General features: G+C 37.5%; 1 protein-coding gene across 2 annotated transcripts in view; it reads right to left on the minus strand.

Annotated features, from left to right (window-relative positions):
- The window catches only part of LARGE1 (LARGE xylosyl- and glucuronyltransferase 1), a 382,380-nt gene that overhangs the window by 167,718 nt on the left and 193,553 nt on the right, over nt 1-21,109 (minus strand). For both annotated transcript variants that reach the window (XM_034403814.3, XM_087873824.1), the window contains exon 5: nt 8,343-8,466. In XM_034403814.3, coding sequence (XP_034259705.2) covers nt 8,343-8,466 — 124 coding nt within the window. The remainder of the gene's footprint in view (nt 1-8,342; nt 8,467-21,109) is intronic.

The raw sequence follows: 21,109 nt of genomic DNA on the forward strand, positions 1-21,109 counted from the left end.
ACATGACTCAGTAACTGCAGTCCCACTGTCCCAGTTGTGCTTGTTAATTGAGAACTGTGGGTCATTAAGCAAGTAGGTATCTCAATCCAAGCCATACTGTGTTTGGACTTTTCCAGCCCCAAGTCTCAGTAAGGTAACAAACAGTAATGTATCAGACTGCCTCCAACTTCCCACACTTTCCCTCTATCTATATACTTCTGTCAGCACTACACCCTTCTTTGGCAGGCAAGCCCAGTTCAAAGTATTCATAATCTAAAGGCTACTAAAAATCTTATTGTCATGGCCTTTTTTTACTGGGTGAAACTGTGCATCATAGGGCAACAATTTTTGAACCAAGGTGCCTCAAGTAGCCTAATATACAAATTCAGGACTCTGACTCCTGAAAGAATAAATGCTTCAGTCCTACTAGTTCAGGGGTCTCCAACCTAGGCAACTTTAAGACTTGTGGACTTCAACTCCCAAAAAGCTGTCTGAGGAATTCTGGAAGTTGAAGTCCACAAGTCTTAAAGTTGTCAAGGTTGGTGACCCCTGAACTAGTTGCTGCTGCACTGCTAGGCTGTTCCTGTGGTCATGTGACCTTTATTTTTAATGTTCTGTGAAAGTTTCCCAGCCAGTTTCACAATCTCTTGATCCCTCTCTCATTTAGCAGCAGCCGCTTACCTGCCAGAAGGGAAGGGGAGATTTCTGATCTTTTCCACCAGATTCCCACAAGCAAACTTAATAAGAAAGCTGGCAGGAAGTTGAAAATTGCTCCTGCTCCCACTGCTTTTTTTGTGTTATTCTGTTTAGTAAAGAAATATTTCTGAAACAATGACCAAATGGGATGCAGGGTGTCTGATTACTTATAAAGCTCTGTATAGCACAGTGTCAGGTCAACCAAATTCAACCCATCTTATAAGAATGGTGAGATCCCAACCTGCAATAGGGTGAAAGGAACATGTGCCATTAGGGGAGTTTTGCTGTGACTGCCACAATGCTGTGAATCATGGCTCCCACCAAGAAGGCTGGTGTTTTTGCCCTTGATATTCCAGAAGACCCTGAAAACTCCTTTTTAGATAGACATTTTCTTTTAGTAGATGCTGGTAGGGAAGACATTTTCTAGCAATATTATGCAGATGTGAAAGTACTTTTACTATGGTTGCTTATTTTATGTTTATTGCTAACCATCAGATTTGGTTGGCTGATTGGGGCAGTACAAAAACAGTGTACTATGTGCTCCCCTATTTTAAGGTGTTCTAACTGGTACCTTCCACGTAAAGTGGTAAACAGCAATGGCTCAGCAGCCAAGGAGAAATGTGTAAGTGATTCCTAGAGGTCAGACGTGACAGATGTGTGGAAGAGAATGCTGCAGTCTGTGGAAAAATTATACTGAAGTGATACAGATAAGCCTTCCGCTGTTCAAGGTGATACAACAGGAGGATGTGCTGCAACCAATTAGAACTCACAATTTATTGGTGTCACATTCCCTCCTTGGGCCCTTGAAACAAAGTCAGATTGCTGGAGCCTGTGGGCAGCTCTCCCATTGCTGTTCCAGAAATAAAACAGAAGTATCTTGCATTACCTGCAATCCATAGTTCAGCATCCATACAGATGTCAGCTATCCCAGACCATATAGATGCTTTTTGCTACTTTCAAAGCACTAGATGAAAGATGACCTTCTACTACAGTATATCACTTTCTTCTAAGGATAAAGAAACAAAATGAAACACACTTCCTATTTAAAAGCCATGGTGGCAATAAGAGCCGTGGTGGCACAACGGTTAGAATACACTATTGCAGACTTATTCTGCTGACTACCAACAGTTCAATTCTCACCGGCTCAACATTGACTCAGCCGTCCATCCTTCTAAGGTCGGTAAAATGAGGACCCAGATTGTAGGGGCAGTTAAGGATATTCTTGTCTCACAACCAATGTTTTGGGTTATTGAGCAGAGTACCCTTTGAGCAGTGGTGGGATTCAAGTAATTTAACAACCCGTTCTCTGTCCTAATGATTTCTTCCAACAACCAGTTTGCCAAACTGCTCAGAAAGTTAACAACTGGTTCTCCCGAAGTGGTGCGAACTGGCTGAATCCCACCACTGCCTTTGAGTTTATGCATGAAAGTGACTGAGAATGATTGTGAACAATAACAGTTAACATACAAACAAACTGGGTTTTGATAGTATTTTACTTTTAGGGAAAAAGCAAAATCATAGTCCAAAAACAATCCAAGTCATACACATATAAAGTGAGATAAAAATCAGTCCAGGGATATTTTCAAATATAAAGTCTTCTTACCAGTTGTAGAAAAATACAATAAAACAGATCTTCTTTAGTTTCAATCAGGAACAAAGTTTAATTTAAAAACAGTCAATAAATATTAGAAAAGCAATAAGTAGCCATGATCAAGCAATGATCATGCAGAGAGATCAAATATAGAGTTACAGCATATCAGCTATGATACGTTAACATTGTAAACCACTTAGAGAGGACTGTAAATCACTGTGAAGTGGTATATAAGTCTAAGTGCTATTGCTAGTGCTATTTCTATTCTACAAACTACCCTTAACTAACCATTGAACTTTGTAGAAAGTTGACTATGTTGTCTATTGTTCCATTAAGTAATTTGAAGTTTGCTACCAAATATGAGATTATAAAGGAGACTTTATGTTTTAAATTGGGCACTTCTTCCAATTAAAAAAAAAAAAATCTTCATATGGATTGTATTCTATTATAGATCTAAAAAATCTTCATATGCATTGTATTCTATTATAGATCTAAAACAGCTTCAGGTCTTTATAGCTGGAAGTAGTGTTTATATTTGATTTGAAGCACTCTGAATACTTACACTTTTAGAACATTCCCCCATTTGCCCAGTTCTTGGTATTATTATTGGTATTTATCATGCTTATACTTGAACCTATTTAAATGTATGGCTGTCTGAAGCAGAACTTGATTTTGACAGTACTAGGCATGTTTGAATAAATAATTAAACAAGCAAACAAATAATTTATATGACCTCCCAGCTTGCAACTTGGGAGTATATTGTAAGCAATGGAACTGCTAATAAGTAAATTGCTAAAGACTAGACTGAATAGGGAGGTCATGAAATTAATTTTTCAGGTTAAGAAACAAGGAAATAATCTATCAAACAAAATGTAAATACAGTTTATAGAAGAAATATCTCTCTCCAAGATTCTTTTGCAGCTTTGTTAATATGTTCTAGATGCAGTGCCCAGTGAATTGGCAAACAACGTTAGACAGGAAAGCAAAACAAAAACAAAACCACTTGGGATACTTTCACACAACCACCACACTCCAATACCCTGAAGGAATGTGCAGCTGATCCACACTTAACATCTGGCAAACAAGGTGACAAGAATCAGCAAAAGCCCCATAATGTAATCCTGCCCCACCCTAAGCTACTCTAAGCCCTCAAGGTCTACTTCATAACAGTTTCGTGCAAAAGAGAAATTGTATTTTTTTTTAAAAAAATCCCCATTTCTTTATGGGAAAAACATTCTGAGTAGTTCCTATGAGGGAGACTTGCTGCAAAGATATCAGTTAACCTTTCTTTGTCCAAAATCCAAGTAACACAAACATAATAAGGTAGGGTTCCTGAAAAGTATTTAATATTCACAATCTCCACTGAAGAATAACATTGCAAAGGAAAACCGAGGCAAATAAAAAACCAGAATTTCCTTCCTTCCTTTCCATCCATCCATCCATCCACCACATACAGCCACAAATTAATTAGTTTAGCTCTAGAAAACAGCTAACATTTTGGAGTTGTTAAGGTATATAGCTGCTTTCCCACTGGGTGCAATGTCTTCAGACAGAAATATCCTTTGTCCTCCAAAATTGATTATTGTCAGTTCTTGGATTTCTTAATATAGGTTTTTAACGTCCATGGAAAATCACTAATGATGATACTGTACTGAAAGAGATCCTGAAAATAATATTAAAAAAAGAGAAGGACAGAGATTTGAAATTAAACCCAAATAGGATGCACATTGGGGTGATAATTATATTTACATTGGGCTGCAGATGCAAACAAGATCATAAAAATGGAATAATAGGAAACCCCGAACTGTAAAGAAGAGGTAGAAAGCTATTATGAAGATGATTGACTAGTTGTAAGACCAGAATAAATGATGGCATCACCAAGGGAACTACTCAGGGAAAGATTGTAATTAATTTGGAAGGAGTCTTCCAAAAAATGAAAAAAAAAATCATAATAAGATTCTCTAGACTGATATTTTGAAACTGACACAACAAATGGACTGCATTCTGGAATAAGAAGAGTACTATTGCCAAAAGTGATAACTAATTAGCTGCTAAAAAGCAGAAAACTCACTGTTTCTAACACAATCCAATTATGCTTAAAAGGAAAAAGCTTTGTGGCACAATGTGAAAAATCCCATTAAGGTACTGATCATGGAAACTGGCCATAAGGCACCTGAATAGATGAAGTCTCTAGCTGAGGGTAAGACATCTCCTGCCCAAATGTTAATGAACAGAAGACTGACCTTCCTGACACAAAATAAAAACAGTCTGCAGATGGAAGATGAGACCAGGAAAAGGGAACACGCTAAACTCAAATAAAAATTACATACAAACAGGTACAAAATTACTTCTATATAAAAGTATAATGAGAACTTAACATTTCTATATGATGTACATACAGTACAAAAGCCAAAGAAGTAAAAGCAAAACAAAAGGCAACCAAGTTTAAGTGGGAAAAATGTAGCTAATAGAACATTATGCACACAACAATTTGAATAGAAAATGAACCTGAGCAAATAAAGTATTAAACAAAACAAGAGACAATAATAAATTAAGAGAGGCAAGAAAGTTGTTTAAAACTCAAAACTGAATTCTTTCTTAAATGATCAAGAAACAGATCAAAGATAATATTTCAGATATGATTAGAAAAGATTAAAACCAAAGATTTGGAGGATTTATGAGTATTAAAGAGAAAAAATAACTTTGATTTTAAGATTTTTTTAAAAAATAATGTATTTGAAATGAAGTGAACAATTCATCACATACAAAGAAAAAAGGGAAGAACATCACAATAAATAAAAACATTAAGAAGAAAAAAAATCTGTAATTACAAACATATTCCACTTAATTTTATAAGTCTTTGAAAAGGGAAAGTAACTTTTCAATGTTCACCAAGCCTATCCAAGTATTTGCATTAAGATAATCAACTATATTGACTGAATATGACTGAATTTCAGGTAAGAAACTATAACAATCTGTTTAAAAAGGGGGGATACAATATTTTATTTGTTTATTGCAATACTGAATCAGATAGGGATCTTCAGCTGAGCATAACAATCTACAATTAAAATAATTATGGTAAAGTATCTTACGCAAACCCTAGTGGCTAAAAAAAAAATTCATTGATATACTACCTGATTTTTTTAAATCAAGGGTGATCGCATTAATTTGACAAGGTTTTTACTTTTACAGAATCATTGGTAGGCTTATTATTACCATATTGCTGATAATGATGGTCAGACAGAAAGCTTGCAAGACTCAATCTTTACAGTTCCATGCTAGTAGACATTTGCAATGGATCAAAGGCATATAAAGTGTTTTTAAGGAATTATGTTAAAAGTTACTGGTAAGATGTCTTAGCATTTGATCCATAATCGATTTGGAAATCCAAAGTAGTTCAGGATTAATTTATATTCGTAAACTAGGAATCTCAAATTCTGAGGATTCTATGACTATTGCCAAGATAGATTTATCAAGTTATCTGATCAAGGTGACCTTCCCTGGGCTTCTTCTCTCAACAAAGGTTCAAATGATTTGTATTCAGACCATTGTCCAGAAGTCCTTTGGGAATAAAAATGTCCATAGTAACTGCAACTAGTGCTAAAGCCAAAAGCAAGCAAGAAGTCTTACGTATTAATTCTTGACAATTGTGTTCAAATATACATCCTACATTTTGCTCTCTTTATTATTTTATTTTCCATGCACAAAGCATCCAATGATTTACCTGAGAATCTAGTCCAAGGCCCAGATTCTTATAAACACGATTTTGTATTCATTTTCTGGATAAGATATTAACTGGGCAATGCCCTTCCTAATAGGCTATGCTTCAAATACTTTGGATTACAGCTTTTCTCTACCTGAACTAGCATGGCCAATCATGCCATTTGAAAGCAATGGGTACTGTAATCTAATACACCTGGAAGAAAGCAAAATATGTTATACATGTTGAAGCCAAGAAAACTATCTGCAAAAATCTTTTCTAATGTGAACTTAAATAGAAGCTAATCCTATTTCCTGGATAGAAAATCATTCTGGGAAACTCTTACAAGACAACGAAAGATTATTAAAGAAGTAAATATTCTAATCACAACAACTACCTTGGATTCCATTCCATCTTAATTAAATAATTTTGATCTATTAATTCCATATTAAGTTCCAGTTTTCTTCAAACTGTAGTTTTCAGTAGGAAGATGAATTGTGTCAATATTTGCTCATTGCTTAATATACAAACTAAACTGAAATTTAGTTTTTTTTTTTAAAAGATCGGAGTATTTTCTGACAGATAATCCTTTCCTTTGCCACTTTCTCAAATTACATTCTGTTTTCACTTCCTTCTAATGTGTGGAGTGGCTTGGAAATTAGTACAGCAATTTGCTAAATATGTTTTTAGCTTTTTACAGGATCTTAATCAAGACATTGATTTGATATGCCATGAAAATTACTATCACAGCCTTTAGATGTCAAAGTATTTTCAACAGTTTCATAGGATGACATTCTTTCTGTACTTCCAATCCACCTGTAAATAGTCACAATCTAATTTAACGTTGCAATTCTAAGCACATCTGAGATTGCCAGAAATAAAAAGGACTTGCTGCTTTCAGATAAAAATATGATTTTTTTTTTAAAAAGCAAACCTTTAATGGAAAATGGAGGCAAGTATGGTAATATGGAAAAACTATATTAGCAATGAAAAGTAACCTAGCATACATGCTTATATCTTCTATATCCTTGTTAGATAAAATAGTTTATAGTACATTTCAAAAGAAGTCATCATGTCCCCCAAGAGCATGATGACATTCCTGAAATTGCCTTTATTTTCTACTTATAACAACAGTGTAGATTTGGTTGAAAACCAATTATTAGTCCAAATTTATCCAGCAATCTTCATGTCTGGGAATTTGAATTCGGGTCTATTGTATACGTCTGTCTATCTGTCTGTCTCTATAATATATCACACAGAACATGTGGGACTACTGATCATAAATCATGCATTTTTTCAGTTTCACAAGTGGGGAATGGAATCCTGTCAGAGCTGAAAAAGTTTCTTGGATGAAAAGCGAAACGTCTTCAAAGAAAAAAACAAGAAAGTCCAGTTGTCTCCTGAAAAAGCACCTTTGGGACAACCAGGATCTGGATCTCTGAGAATCTCTACAGACTTTTAGCTAGGAAAGAGTTTATTGTATATGGAAGGCTTTTATGGTATTGCTGTGGCCCGCCAGCGGCCTGCGCAGATCGTGGCTGATCCAGACGAGGAGGCTGGTGTGGTGTCGCGCCAGCAGCCTGCGCAGCCGGTGCTCACGTCGGAGGCTGAAGAGGATGTGGTGCCAGAGGCAGAGACTCAGCTAGGGCCTTGAGAACCTCCAGAGGCTCCTTCAAGTGGAGAGAGTAAAGTGGAGGAGCCTCTTCTCAATGCTCGAGCACGCAGGGCTGCCAAAAGGCAGAAGTGGCTACTCAGGAGGAGGAGGTCTCCTCGAGAGTAAGGCTTGAGGATAATTGGCCACTCCCTTAGCCTATTTAAGTCACACACGGTTAGTAAGTTTCTTGCTGGAAACAACTTGTAATTATCATCACAGCATTTTTGGAAAAGTCTTATCGTATTTTGTTTTCTGGGCTGGTTGCCAACCTTTGCCGGACTTTGGTTTATTCTTGCTACTTAATAAAATTTGATAAGGACCGTTGGTGTGTGTCAATATCCTCGGGAATCCAGAGCTGGGACAGAACAGGTATGCCAGTACACACTGATATTTTATAATGCATTTTTTTTTGCAGGAAAAATTGTTTTAGAAATGCAATGTGTTTTTTCAATGAACAAATTCCCATACTGCACAATTTTGTCCAAATTTCTAAGTTTGGTATTGAATTGTTAAATGTTAAAAAGTGTAGGCATAGGTTTTTAAGTTGGTTGCATACAGCAGGCAAAGCATAGAGCTGCTTAACTCAGGAAATTTCAGGAAATTGTAGCTGGACAAATTCAGATTATATCTCTGAGCCAAAAGGATTTCTTTCCTGTTTTTAACATTTATGTAATTACATAAAGGACATCTCAACATGAACCAATTTTTGGATTATATTTTACCTTCAGCTCATCAGCATCATAGAAGTTTATGCGCACTGCAGGGACCATCCACGTCTGGAAAAGTGTTGCCAGGATCTGTTTGGCAATGGCGTCTGCAATGAGATGGAAGTGTAGAGGGTTCCGCCTGTCGGAAAGAAAAGGGAAGAATAATGGTGAAGGCTTCAGCCTCCATTTATACAGAAATAATTGCCTCTCTCCCTTTGCAGATCACTCATGTTTTGCTGTACGTTTAGGCAGCAGTGCATCACGTTAGAATAGGGTTTGTTTGTTTTCTAAATCCATTTTATTTGGCTATAGTTAAAATTTTCTCACAATAACCAATTTGCTTCTTCAAAGATCAATACCCTCCCAAATTTGTCTTTTTTAATTTTTATTTATAGATTTTTCCGTTATTATACAGAAGTGCTTAGTCAACAGTGTATTGGCTGAGTCCATTCACTTTTGCAAAATAATAATAGTTGTGCTAATACTAATAGCAATAACGATCATAATAATGATAATATTTGTGTCAGGGTTCCGATTGATGCCCTAATTAAATCATGAGCTTTAAGCCAAGCTTCAAAAGAAATCTAGTTATTTATTAGCAAATTCATGTTGGCACGAACCAAGTGAAGCCAACTCTGACCTCACTTAATTTGCGCCTCGGCTCTGACCCTGTTTCCTCCTCCCCCAAGGTGTGTCATCAGTCACATTCCCCAATGAAGCAATTTCGGGGGTTGTAGAAGTCACTCCCTCTGGCCACTATGGGTCCCCCTGGAGATGACCTTGACGTTGCCAGCTGGAATGTGCTTTGTTTTGACTGAAATGCATGTTCCTCGATGCAGCTGCAAGGCTTGATTCCCCATCCCACTGCCTATGGCAACTCGACAGCAGGTCAGGAATGCTTTGTGAGTTGACAACTTGCTTATATGTAATAATAATCTTTCATCATTTATTTTTACATAACAATAATCTTTTATCTTCTAATTTCTAATACCCTCCCACATTTGAATACTGAAGACACTAGCTGAGTTTGTTTGAATTATTTTGAGTCACCTTGGAGGACAAATCGTAATGATTTGCGGAAAGAATGGAAAAATAGTTGTTGTTTTGTATTTTTCTCATTAACCTGCAATGTTAAGTCTACACCACATGGAGATGGAGATGCAGAATGGATTCTATGTGGTCATTATCCAGTAATAAACCTGGAAACATTTCAAAGGAAGGTTCTGGCCTCTTATTTTTGCCCTATTTTTACATAGCTTTTGATATGAATTGCAGAGAGTTCTCAACTTAAAACAGTTTGTTTAGAGCAGTGGTTCTCAACCTGTGGGTCAGGACCCCTTTGGGGGTCGAACAACCCTTTCACAGGGGTCGCCTAAGACCATTGGAAAACACATATTTTCAATGGTTTTAGGAATAATTTTATGGTTGGGGGTCACCACAACGTGAGGAACTGTATTAAAGGGTCGCGGCATTAGGAAGGTTGAGACCCACTGGTTTAGAGACTGTTCAACATTACAACAGCACTGAAAAATGTGACTTAGGACCATTTTTCATAGGTATGACTTGAAACATCCCCATGATCATGTAATCAAAATTCAAGTGTTTGTTAACTGGTTCATATTTATGACTTTTGCTCTGTCCCAGGGTCATGTGGTCACTATTCGCGATCTTCTGACAAGTCAATGGGGAAGCCAGATTCACTTAACAACCATGTTATTAATTTATCAATTGCAATTGTAACTGGCAACTTGGTCATTAAGTGAAGTGGTTGTTAAGTGAAACTGTAACTGTGATTATGATCTTCAGCTTTCCTTTACTTTCTAGACCTTTGAAGGTTGTAGATAAAAGTTACTTTTTTTATAACTTTTTCATCATAGTAACTTTTTCATCATAGTAACTGTGAATAGTCATTAAAGAAGTCTGTTATTAAAAAAGAACTACACCCTAATGAGAAAGAGTAACATAATTTACTTAACACAGGGGTGTCAAACTCGCAGCCCGTGGGCCAGATGCACCATGTACTGGCCCCACCCCGCCTGGTTTAGCAAAGAGGAAAAAAGTCCCAATACATCATGTGATCCTGTGACGCCACAAGTTTGACACCCCTGACTTAACAGCTATATATATCTCCAAACAGAAAAAATATATGTACCAGTTTAACTAATTAATGCTTCCACTATTAATCACCAATGTAACATGGAATCAAAAGCCATAACAATAATTCTGGTTCAATACCTCCCTGGCAACATCTAGACTTCTTATTTTACAGATTCTATATTTATAAATTTGTTTATATTATTTGTTTACAGTATATTTGTTAAGTTCACAAGTTAAATTAGTCTTGGAAAAAATACTGATTCATGCAGTCTAATATCTGGAATTAACTACCTAGGATTAACTTCCCTTTATAAATACAACTATTAGGCGGAGGTCCAAATATGTTTTTAGAAAATAAAATGCATATGCAGGCAAATACCTTTTATTTATTTATTAAATTTTTATGCTACCCATCCCCCCTGTGAGGTGACTCTAGGCAGCTTACATGTTATAAAATAAGTAAAATTATCCAACAATTTGCACAGATATATTTTTTATTGTGTTGTGAGTAGGATTTAAATTTTCTTCAACTATCTATTTAGGATTTTCTATTTCCAGTCATTCACTTGGGAATTGGTGCTATGATGTTTTAAATGAAGAAGCTAAGAAGTGTTGTACTGCATATATTAAGACCAATGCAAAGAGGTAAGAAGGTACATTTGTGCTACCGTTGAAACCAGGGGTGAAATCTAAATTTTTTTGCTACCAGTTCTGTGGGCGTGGCTTAATTAGTGGGCGGGGCTTGGTGGTAAGGTGACTGGGTGGGCATGGCCAAGTCAATGTCACTTCTTTGCTCTTTTTTAACCTGCAAAACACAACACAACACAACTGGCTCACCCACAATGTAAAAGCAGCTGTGCTAGACTCAAAATGGCCCCGCAACAAGCAGGAACCTCACACAGCCACAAAAAGCCCCAAAAAACAACTTTCACACTTTACACACACACAACACAACACAACACAACTGGCTCACCCACAATGTAAAAGCAGCTGTGCTAGACTCAAAATGGCCCCGCAACAAGCAGGAACCTCACACAGCCACAAAAAGCCCCCAAAACCAACTTTCACACTTTACACACACAAAATTCCACATACAGCTTTGTGAGATTTTGTGTGTTTGTGTAGTTAGTGAAACACTACAGAAACACACTAAATCTCAGAAAGCTGCACTAATATTATTTTATTTTATTTTTATTTTTATATAAAAGCAGCTAAATTTAAAACTTCCTAAACTTTAAATGGCTAGGTCTAAAAAAAGAACAACTAAAAAAACCCCAATTAACTATTTTTTTTAAAGTTCCCAAAGGGGAAAAAAACCTACCCAATAGAACAGGGGTCTCCAACCTTGGCAACTTTAAGACTTGTGGATTTCAACTCCCAGAATTCCTCAGCCAGCTTTGCTGGGAGTTGAAGTCCACAAATCTAGGCAGGAAGGCAGGCAGGCAGAAAGAGCTGCTCACCAATGAGCTTGATTGCAGGCAGGGACATTCAGTTGCTTGCTGATGCATGGATTGTGATTGTCATGCAATCAGCAGCTAAGGTAAGCAAGCTGGAGGCGGGGGGGGGGGGAGAAAAAAAGAAACTTTTTTTCTTTTACATGGCTCTGGCGATCCAAGCTGAGTTGCCTGATTAGCAGGCAACTAAGCTGGGATGTCAGAGCTTGGCTGGTCAGAGCCATTTAAAAGGAAAAAAAGGCTCTGATGATCGCGGGGCTCAGCTGGGCATGGAGGGCGGGGGCAGGGATTTTTGCTACCGGTTCTCCGAACTGCCCGCCAGCATCGCTACCTACTCGCCTGAGCCGGTCCGAACCGGGAGCATTTCACCCCTGGTTGCAACTCTTCGATTCTAAGCATTAGTTGGTTGTAAATTACTGTATTCGATTAGAAAGTCATTCCACAAAATCACTGAAAATTTGATCAAATATTTTGGACATTAAATTGGATATGTAATGGCATGTTTTAATTTCTATCTCACATATATATTTATCTTGTTTAAAAATGATAAAGGAATCACACTTTTAATAAGCAATATTAAATGTGGATCTTTATTTTATTTTATTATTCATATTTCTATGCCGCCCACTCTCCGAGGACTCTGGGTGGCTTACACCAAAGACAGTATACTAAATAGCATATTGCCCCCAACAATCTGGGTCCTCATTTTACCCAACTCGGAAGGATGGAAGGCTGAGTCAACCTTGAGCCGGTGAGATTTGAACCGCTGATCTGCTGAACTAGCAGTCAGCTGAAGTAGCTGCAATACTGCACTTTAACCACTGCGCCACCTCAGCTCTTAATTACACTGGTTTGGAATGCAGGTGTTATACATTCAATTTTTAAGCATCAGTGAAAAATATAGTAAGGGTGTATGGTCACTTCAAAGGAGTACTGCTTATCCATTTATATCTGTGTGAAATCCCACTTGGGGGAAGAAATAAAAAGATGTAGAAGCTAGAAGAAAACAGATGGGCCATTTAGCCTTTAGCATTTTCACAGCTTTCTCTCAAGCCTCTGATTATCACTGTGTGCTCTCACTTACTTACAATTTAAAAAGTTAAATACCTGTACCTGCCAAGTGTAATTTTTCATCTATGATAGGGTACTTAGAAAATGTTGCATTAGAAAGAGAGACAATGGATTTTTTGAATTATCCACAAAATTAAAATGATTCTGTTGCAAAAGCATCTCTTAGTGGATACCTAAGTCAATTGTCTATATTCTCCTGGGCTGTTGGAATACAGAGAATCATTGCATAGTTGTTTGCTTAATTTAAATCAGTAATTTTCAAACTTGGCAATTTATGTCCACACATCTTCAAGTTGCCAAGTTTGGGGAAAAAAAAAAAAACACCTGATTTTTAAAGGATCACTTTTGCTCTCTGGAACCAATCTGGAAATGTCCATGTGATTTTGCGTCTCTTTAGTGCTACAACAAAGGACTTTCCAAAGCTGAAAAAGAAGTCACAATACGAAAGAGAATGGAAAGAGGTTAAAGCAAGCATACCAGGAGTGGTTTCTGGAATTCTTTCCAACCACCTAAAAACAGTTCTGTTGTCGGTCTTATGACAGTGATGGTGTCAACTTCAAAGCATGATTTTGCTGTCGCAGCCCTTGCTGCTTTTCAGCTTGCCACAATAATTGGGGGGAGGGAGAGCCAATTTCGGAATGTCAGTTCCAGGCGGCAGCAAGAAATCATCCCATGGGAACCAAGGTCATCTAACCAGATGTTCAGCAAAGACTTGGACAGTTTCCATAACAATACCTGGCCATCTAATTGGACAATGTGACCTGCATTAATAGGAGGAGGGAGAGTCTATTCTTTAATTATGTGAAAACCTCGGGAATTAGGTAGAGTTAGTTTTGCTTTCAATCTGTGCTGATATGATGTACTCAATAAAGTTTTGCCTTCAGAGATCGAAACGTCTCGGCTGTGCTTGCTTGGTTGGGTTCGTTGGTTGAAACCTTGACAGATGGAAGATAAAGGAGTGTGGGATTGGGGGGTTGGGACATCAAAGTAGGCAATATTCCAAGCCACTTCCCAATGCCTCTGTCATAGGGATGTATTGGGTGATCCACCTCTTTGTTTACTAGAGCCTTTGTTCACTATTTTCTCCTCTTCCCACCCTAGAACTTTGATCCTGTTCTTTGGTCTGTATTTTGAAATACTGTTTCTATTGATAGACATTCATGAGCCTTTACAACTTTCTACTGACATGGACAAAATAAAAACAAAAACATAGGAAACCCCAAAGAATCACTATCAAAGGACTAATTATTACAGTATTTGTGGAGGCTGAATTAAGAGCACTGACAAAGAGATGAACTTTGCTTTGATGTAAAATCTTGGCTGTTGATGATTTGACTGCCTGGCTTAGTACCTGTGCCAGAGCAATGCCACATTAAACAACCTACTTAAATGACTACTTCAGGTGAACAATCTATTTACCTGTCATTTCTATAAACACGTGACTAACCCCAACAGTGCCTTAAATCAGTTCTAACCAGTCTGAAGGAAATAAGCAGAGCTACTATACATGCTCAGGGGCTTTCAAAGTATGTGACATATAATCTGTGCATGACCACAATCTGATTACATGGTGGTACATATACCTATAAATATAATAATAGAATTAGTGAACAATGTATATCTATAAAACCTGGGGGTTTAATGGGTGTGTTTGAATTTCATTCATGAAGTGATGTAATAATGTATTGCTTCTTTCAGATGAACTAAAAAAAAAAAATCAAACAAATAGACAATTCCAGTATTTGAGAGGGTTAATTTATTTTCCAAAGCACCAGAAGGCAGGACAAGAAATAATGGATGGAAACTAATAAAGGAGAGAAGCAACCTGGAATTAAGGAGAAACCTCCTAACACTGAAGAAAATTAAGCAGCTCCCCGTCAGAAGTTGTAGGTGCTTCATCACTGGGGTTTTTTAAGAAGACTTGTCTGAAATGGTATAGCGCAGGGGTGTCAAACTCAAGGCCCGGGGGCCAGATCCATCCTTTGGGGTGCTTAGATCATGCCCGTGGAGCTGCCCTGGAAACAGTGAAGGACTGACCCGTTGTGCCTCTGCCAGAGAAAACAGAGCTTGGGAGGGCCACAGACTACCCTTGCGAGCTCCATTTTCGATGGCAGAAGGTTGCAGGAAGCCTTCGCAGCTGAAAACGGAGCTTGGGAGGGCTGCGGGTGACCCTAGTGAGCTCCATTTTCACTGACAGAGGGTTGCAGGAGACCATCGCAGCCAAAAATGGAGCTTGGGAAGCTGTTTTCTCTGGCAGAGCTCTTGGGCCGCCAGAGGCGCCCCTGACATGAGTGACATTGAGCTGGCCATGCACACCCTGGCCATGCCCATCCCGGCTCCATGAGGTCAAACACAAATCTGATGCAGCCCTCAGTGAAATCAAGTTTGACACTCCTGGTATAGGGTCTCTGCTTGAACAGGGGGCAGGTATATTCTGATTGATTGATTGATTGTTTACTATTATAGGGATTATCCACTACACATTAACTGTAGAAAGACCTTTCAAAATCGAAGGTCATAATCCAAAATTCCAACATATTTTGGATGCGCTTGTGGAATTATATAAATTTAGGGTTAAACTGAAGCATCTTTTCTGACAGAACAGAACAAGTCCTTCTTTGCTGCCATGAAGCATTGTATATATTGTAACCTACTAGTGATTTTAATTGCTTTTATGGCATAGTTACACACACACATATTACATGGCTTTGTAATTACATTATTAACTGGTAGGGTGGGGATAACAAACCAGTTCATAAGAAAAACAAAACAAAAAACCTTATCAACAAAATAGAAAATATAGTTAAAACTAATGTATCACACAACTAATTTATAACAATATAAAACTTGGTTTCTTCCAACCTTCTGGCTCTAATGCTTGGGGAGGGGGCAGGGAGAAGTCAGGTCTCAAGAAGACCAAGAGGGTTGAACACTCCAAATAAATCACAGTGGGGAGGTTGTTCTATAGAATAGGTACCAATTTTCTTTTACTTATTGTTGTTAGGTGCCTTGGATATCGCTGGAAGAAGGAAATATAAATAGAAATGATAATAGCAACAAGACTTACTTTATAATTCTATAAAAGCAGCCGTGAAGTTCTTGAAGAATTTAAGAGATATAAAGTAAACCATCTTTAAGAGTGACCAAATGTGTCTCAAAGGGTTAGAAAAGGGGAAGATTTCAGTTGCCAATAGATATGAATGGATCATTTTGTCATTAAAGCATTTCCCCAAGACTGTAGAAAAGAGAAGGCCATTTAGCTGAAAATGTTATATACTCTCACTGGAGAGATTAGAAAAAAACAAAAAACAAAAATGTTTCGCTCCAAGACAAAAGGTCAGGAGAAACAAAGTAAAAAACCAGTGAAATGGAAAGCATAAGCATTAGAGAGCAAGTCCTCTATTCCTCTCTTTGAAGATGGAAAGCAGTTAAGGATTATGTTTAGGCTTTTGAGAATTTCCTTGCACAACCAATATATTAGAAATAGGAGGTGGAGAGGTGACAGTGACACAGATCCTTCTTTACTGGAATCAGTTAGTAAACTTGCATTATTTCAACTGATAAAGAATTTTAAAGGTATTGCACAAAACAAATACAGGAAGGAAGAAAGGAAGGAAGGAAGGAAGGGAGGGAGGGAGGGAGGGAGGGAGGGAGGGAGGAAGGAAGGAAGGAAGGAAGGAAGGAAGGAAGGAAGGAAGGAAGGAAGGAAGGAAGGAAGTCATTATATTGTTCTGGCAGTAATTGAACCTGTCAGAACTCCCCAAAATGTGATCTTGTCTATGAATCCCTAGAATAACTAAGTAAAAAACCAACAATTCATCATTAAAGCCAATTAAAACTAACTTTAAAACTTAAAAGTTCATATTTAAGACAAATGGAATAATTAAAATAGAAAAAAGTTTTTAAAAGGATTTATACTGCATGTAGCAGAAAGGAAGAGCATATTTGTTAAAAAGGAGTTGGTTGTAACAAGGGCACTTTTATATGTACACCTGTTACTTTGGCTTACATAAAACAAAGTATGGAAATCTTAAATCCCATTACAGTGATAAATTGAGGACTTCTTGTAATTTTATATATCCACCTTCAAACACCTTTTTCTAAGTTAAATAGTCCCAAACATTCTATCTTTTTGGAAAGTGTTAGACCTACATGTTCATTCTGTTTACCACTGTCTCTACTTTTTACAGCTTTATCATACCTTTCCAAATATGACAATACAGTTGTCATACAGTACCCTAAATGAAAACATATAGACTTCACACTTATTTAAATCTGAACTACATTTGCCATTTGATTATTTATTCAGTGTAACTTGAAATCTTTCGATTTTTTTATCACCCTGAATAGTTTTGGTACCAAACTTGGCTAGGTCAACATTATTCCTAAATCAAGATAAATTATGAACAAATTTAAAAACATTGGTCCCATAAGGGGATTTCAATCCTTATTCTCATCTAGTGAAAATCTATGTCTTCTCTTCATTTTTGTTTTTTTAACCAGATAGAACCCTTATACGCAATGATTAAATTTGTTTTAAGAGTCTTACTCCTTTCTATGCTTAGTTATTTTTTTTTTAATTACAATTCCAACCAGCATGCCTTTAAAATTAAATTGGCTGGCCAATAAATTTTCAATTCTTTTCTCATCCATTTCTAAAATAATGCTAACTTCCAACCCTCTGGCACTGAGCCTGATTTGAAGGATTAATTACAAAATTTTGCTAAGAAGTCAGCAAATTTGACTTTTGAGTTTTTAAAAGAATTCTCAGGTGGCAGGTGATTTGTTACAGAGAGATCTTCTCTTGTTATCTCAATTTGCTTTAGTTTTAATGCTGCACAGTCTCGAGAAAAAGATATGTTTGATTAAGGCATTGGTACATGATCTCCTGTGCATATTCCAACATACTTTTTTGCCTTAAAATATCTTCAAGTGGGCAATAGCACTTCCTAGATCTTCCTTATCCCTGTGACCACATATCAACCCACTGATAATGCAATCTTCTTGCATTCCATTATATTGAAATAAAGAAATATTATTTTGATACTTAATATAAAGAACAGTGGCTAAGACACTGAGCTTGTTGATCAAAAGGTCAGAAGTTTAGCGGTTCGAATCCCTAGTGCAGCGTAACGGGGTGAGCTCCCGTTACTTGTTCCAGCTTCTGCCAACCTAGCAGTTTGAAAGCACATAAAAAATGCAAGTAGAAAAATAGGTACCACCTTTGGTGGGAAGGTAACAGCGTTCTGTGCGCCTTTGGCATTTAGTCATGCTGGTAACATGACCATGGAGATGTCTTTGGACAGTGCTGGCTTTTCGGCTATGAAACAGAGATGAGCACCGGCCCCTAGAGCCAGGAACGACTAGCACATATGTGCGAGGGGAACCTTTACCTTTACTTTTATAAAGAACAACATTTCCATTGATGTACCTTTATTCATTCTAAAGACTTTGTGTCAAAGGATAACTGTATACCATTGATTAGCTCCCTTCCACTGGATTTTTCTAGTAAACAATATACAGGAGGTAGTCCTCAACTTACAACAGTTCATTTAGTGACTGTTCAAAGTTATAACAGCACTGAAAAAAATGACCTATGACTATTTTTCCCACTTACGGCTGTTGTAATATCCCCAGTCACATGATCAAAATTCAGATGCTTGGCAATTGGTTGATATTTATGACGGTTGCAATGTCCTGGGGTCTTGTGATCACCTTTTGCAAAGTTCTGACAAGCAAAGTCAAAGGAGAAGCCAGATTTATTTAACGACCGTGTTCCTAACTTAACAGTGCAGTGATTCCCTTAACAACTGCTGCAAGAAAAGTTGTAAAAATGGGGCAAAATTCACTTAACAAATATTTCACTTAGGAACAGAAATGTTGGGCTCAATTGTGGTCATAAGTCAAGGACTACTTGTAATTTTTCATACGCTAAAATGTACTATAGGTCTTCCACCTTGGGATGACAGACTTATACCATATTCTCCATATGTTTCGGCATGAGCTTTTCATTAGCCCATCCCAACATTGGTTCTATTCTTTATAGAGGTTCCTGAAGAATGCGGGATGAGGGATGGTATCCAGCCCCTACCAGTTTTTCCTCAGGATCATTTTAAAAGTTGCTTTGCCCCCTCCCCCTTCTGATATTATGACTTTCTCAAGTCAACGATGTGATGTGGCCCATGCCCAATATCTCCTCTTCAGCATTAACCTCCAGTATGTCTTACTGATATATGGTATCCATAATCTTTACACAGGCAAGCTAATCACCACATGATCTACATTAGAATTTAACCCAAGTTTCTAACGATTTCATTATTCACACCAAAACCCTCCTTGGAGGATACCTCCCTGGAGGTGTAAGGGGATGTCAGCTCATCATCCAACTATTTGTTCCACCTAAAGAAACATGTCCCTCTTCCTCAAAAGGATTCTTCTTCTCCAAGGCTCTTGTTCTGTTTGACAGCAAGAGAGTGTTATTCTGTGCCTGGAGCAAAATTTTCACATTCTGAAATATCTCCTCTTTACAGCTCTTCCACTCCAAGTATGTCTAGCTTGGCTGCCTTATTTTTAAGGGAATAGGTTTGTTCCCCAAGAGCCAGCAGCTTTACTACTCTGAGAACAAACCCACAACTTATGTCCAGCAGCTGTCAGATACTCATTTGACATTCTATACAATAAACCAGAAGCATTCATTCCTCCTGCTGGTTTTCTACTTTCATACTAGTTATTGTTACATTTGATGTTCTTTTTCTGGCTTCCTCACAGTCACAAAACTTGTCTTGATGCTTAGAAGAGGAAAATCAGTACAAGTAGTCCTTGACAGTAGACTACTACTGTTGTAGACTACTACTGTTGTCTACAACCGTTCATTAGTGACTGTTCAAAGTTACAACGGCACTGAAAAAAGTGACTTATGGCCATTTTTCACACTGTGAAATTTTGACTATTGCAGCATCCCCATGGTCATGTGATTTACAATTCAGATGCTTGACAACTGGTTCATATTTATGATGGCTGCAGTGTCCTGGGATCATGTGACCATCTTTTGTGACCTTCTGATGAGCAAAGTCAATGGGGCAGCCAGATTCACTTAGCAGCTGTGTTATACTAATTGCAACAACTGCAATCATTCACTTAACAAATGTCGTAAAATGGGACAAAGCTCATTTAACAAATTTCTCACTTAGCAACATAAATTCTGGGCTCAGTTGTGGTCGTAAGCATGCTCCTTCCTACCCAAATCCCCCTATTTCTATTTGCTATCCTATTCATCAACTATTGTTGCAAGCTTGCAACTGCCTCTCTTCTAAGAGTGTTGGCTGCAACAGCTGTTGGCTGAGCCATGAACTCCATCCACTAACTAATCACTTGGTCAGAGTCAGCTGCAGCTGTAAGTTTTTCCCTCCTACACCATCTGCCCAGCAAGTAAGCAATATACTTCATTCAGCTAGAAAAACGCCTCTCTGAATTAGCCAAACAACCCTCCTTAGTTGCGTTTGACTAGCTCCAAAACTCACTGTCTGTCCTCAGCCCCCTCAATTCTTGCTTGTCCTCTTCTCCTTTCAAAACTGTATTGCTTCTTTCTTAAGAGCGCAGACATCACAAACATAGTTTATTCCTTAATATTCAGTCTGTTTAATATTCTAGCAGAAGAGCTGAATATAACCCAAAAAAACTTGCACACCACACTGTGAATTTTGATTAGACTTAATAAGGTATTGTTTTTACTGTTCCTAGCACAAAATGTTAATTGTTGTTTTCAGCTGTGTTAATACTGGATGACTGTGATGTCTGCTATTTTTACTTCCAGCAAAAATGCTTTTTTATTATTTTGCGAAGATCACCAATCTGTCACCCTAACTTGCATATTTAAATCTGGCCAAAAAAAAAAATTCCTGCTGTTTGAATTTTGTTTGTGTGATTTAACAACAGATATTTCAAGGTGACTTTTCCCATGAAAATGAAAATCCTAAAGGTACCAAACAAAAAAAGAAACTCTCCAGGTAAAAAATTTGGGGAGGTTATGCAGAATTCTTGTTTTCTAAGCTTTTCACAATAATTAATTCATATAATTTTTATCTGGCAGGAAAGGAAATGTTGACAACAAAAGACTCCATCCCTTGAAACCACAGAGGATTGAGATACCAAGTACTGTAG

This window comes from Pantherophis guttatus, chromosome 7 (genome assembly GCF_059756535.1).
Source record: "Pantherophis guttatus breed Tessera chromosome 7, ASM5975653v1, whole genome shotgun sequence".
Taxonomy (NCBI): domain Eukaryota; kingdom Metazoa; phylum Chordata; class Lepidosauria; order Squamata; family Colubridae; genus Pantherophis; species Pantherophis guttatus.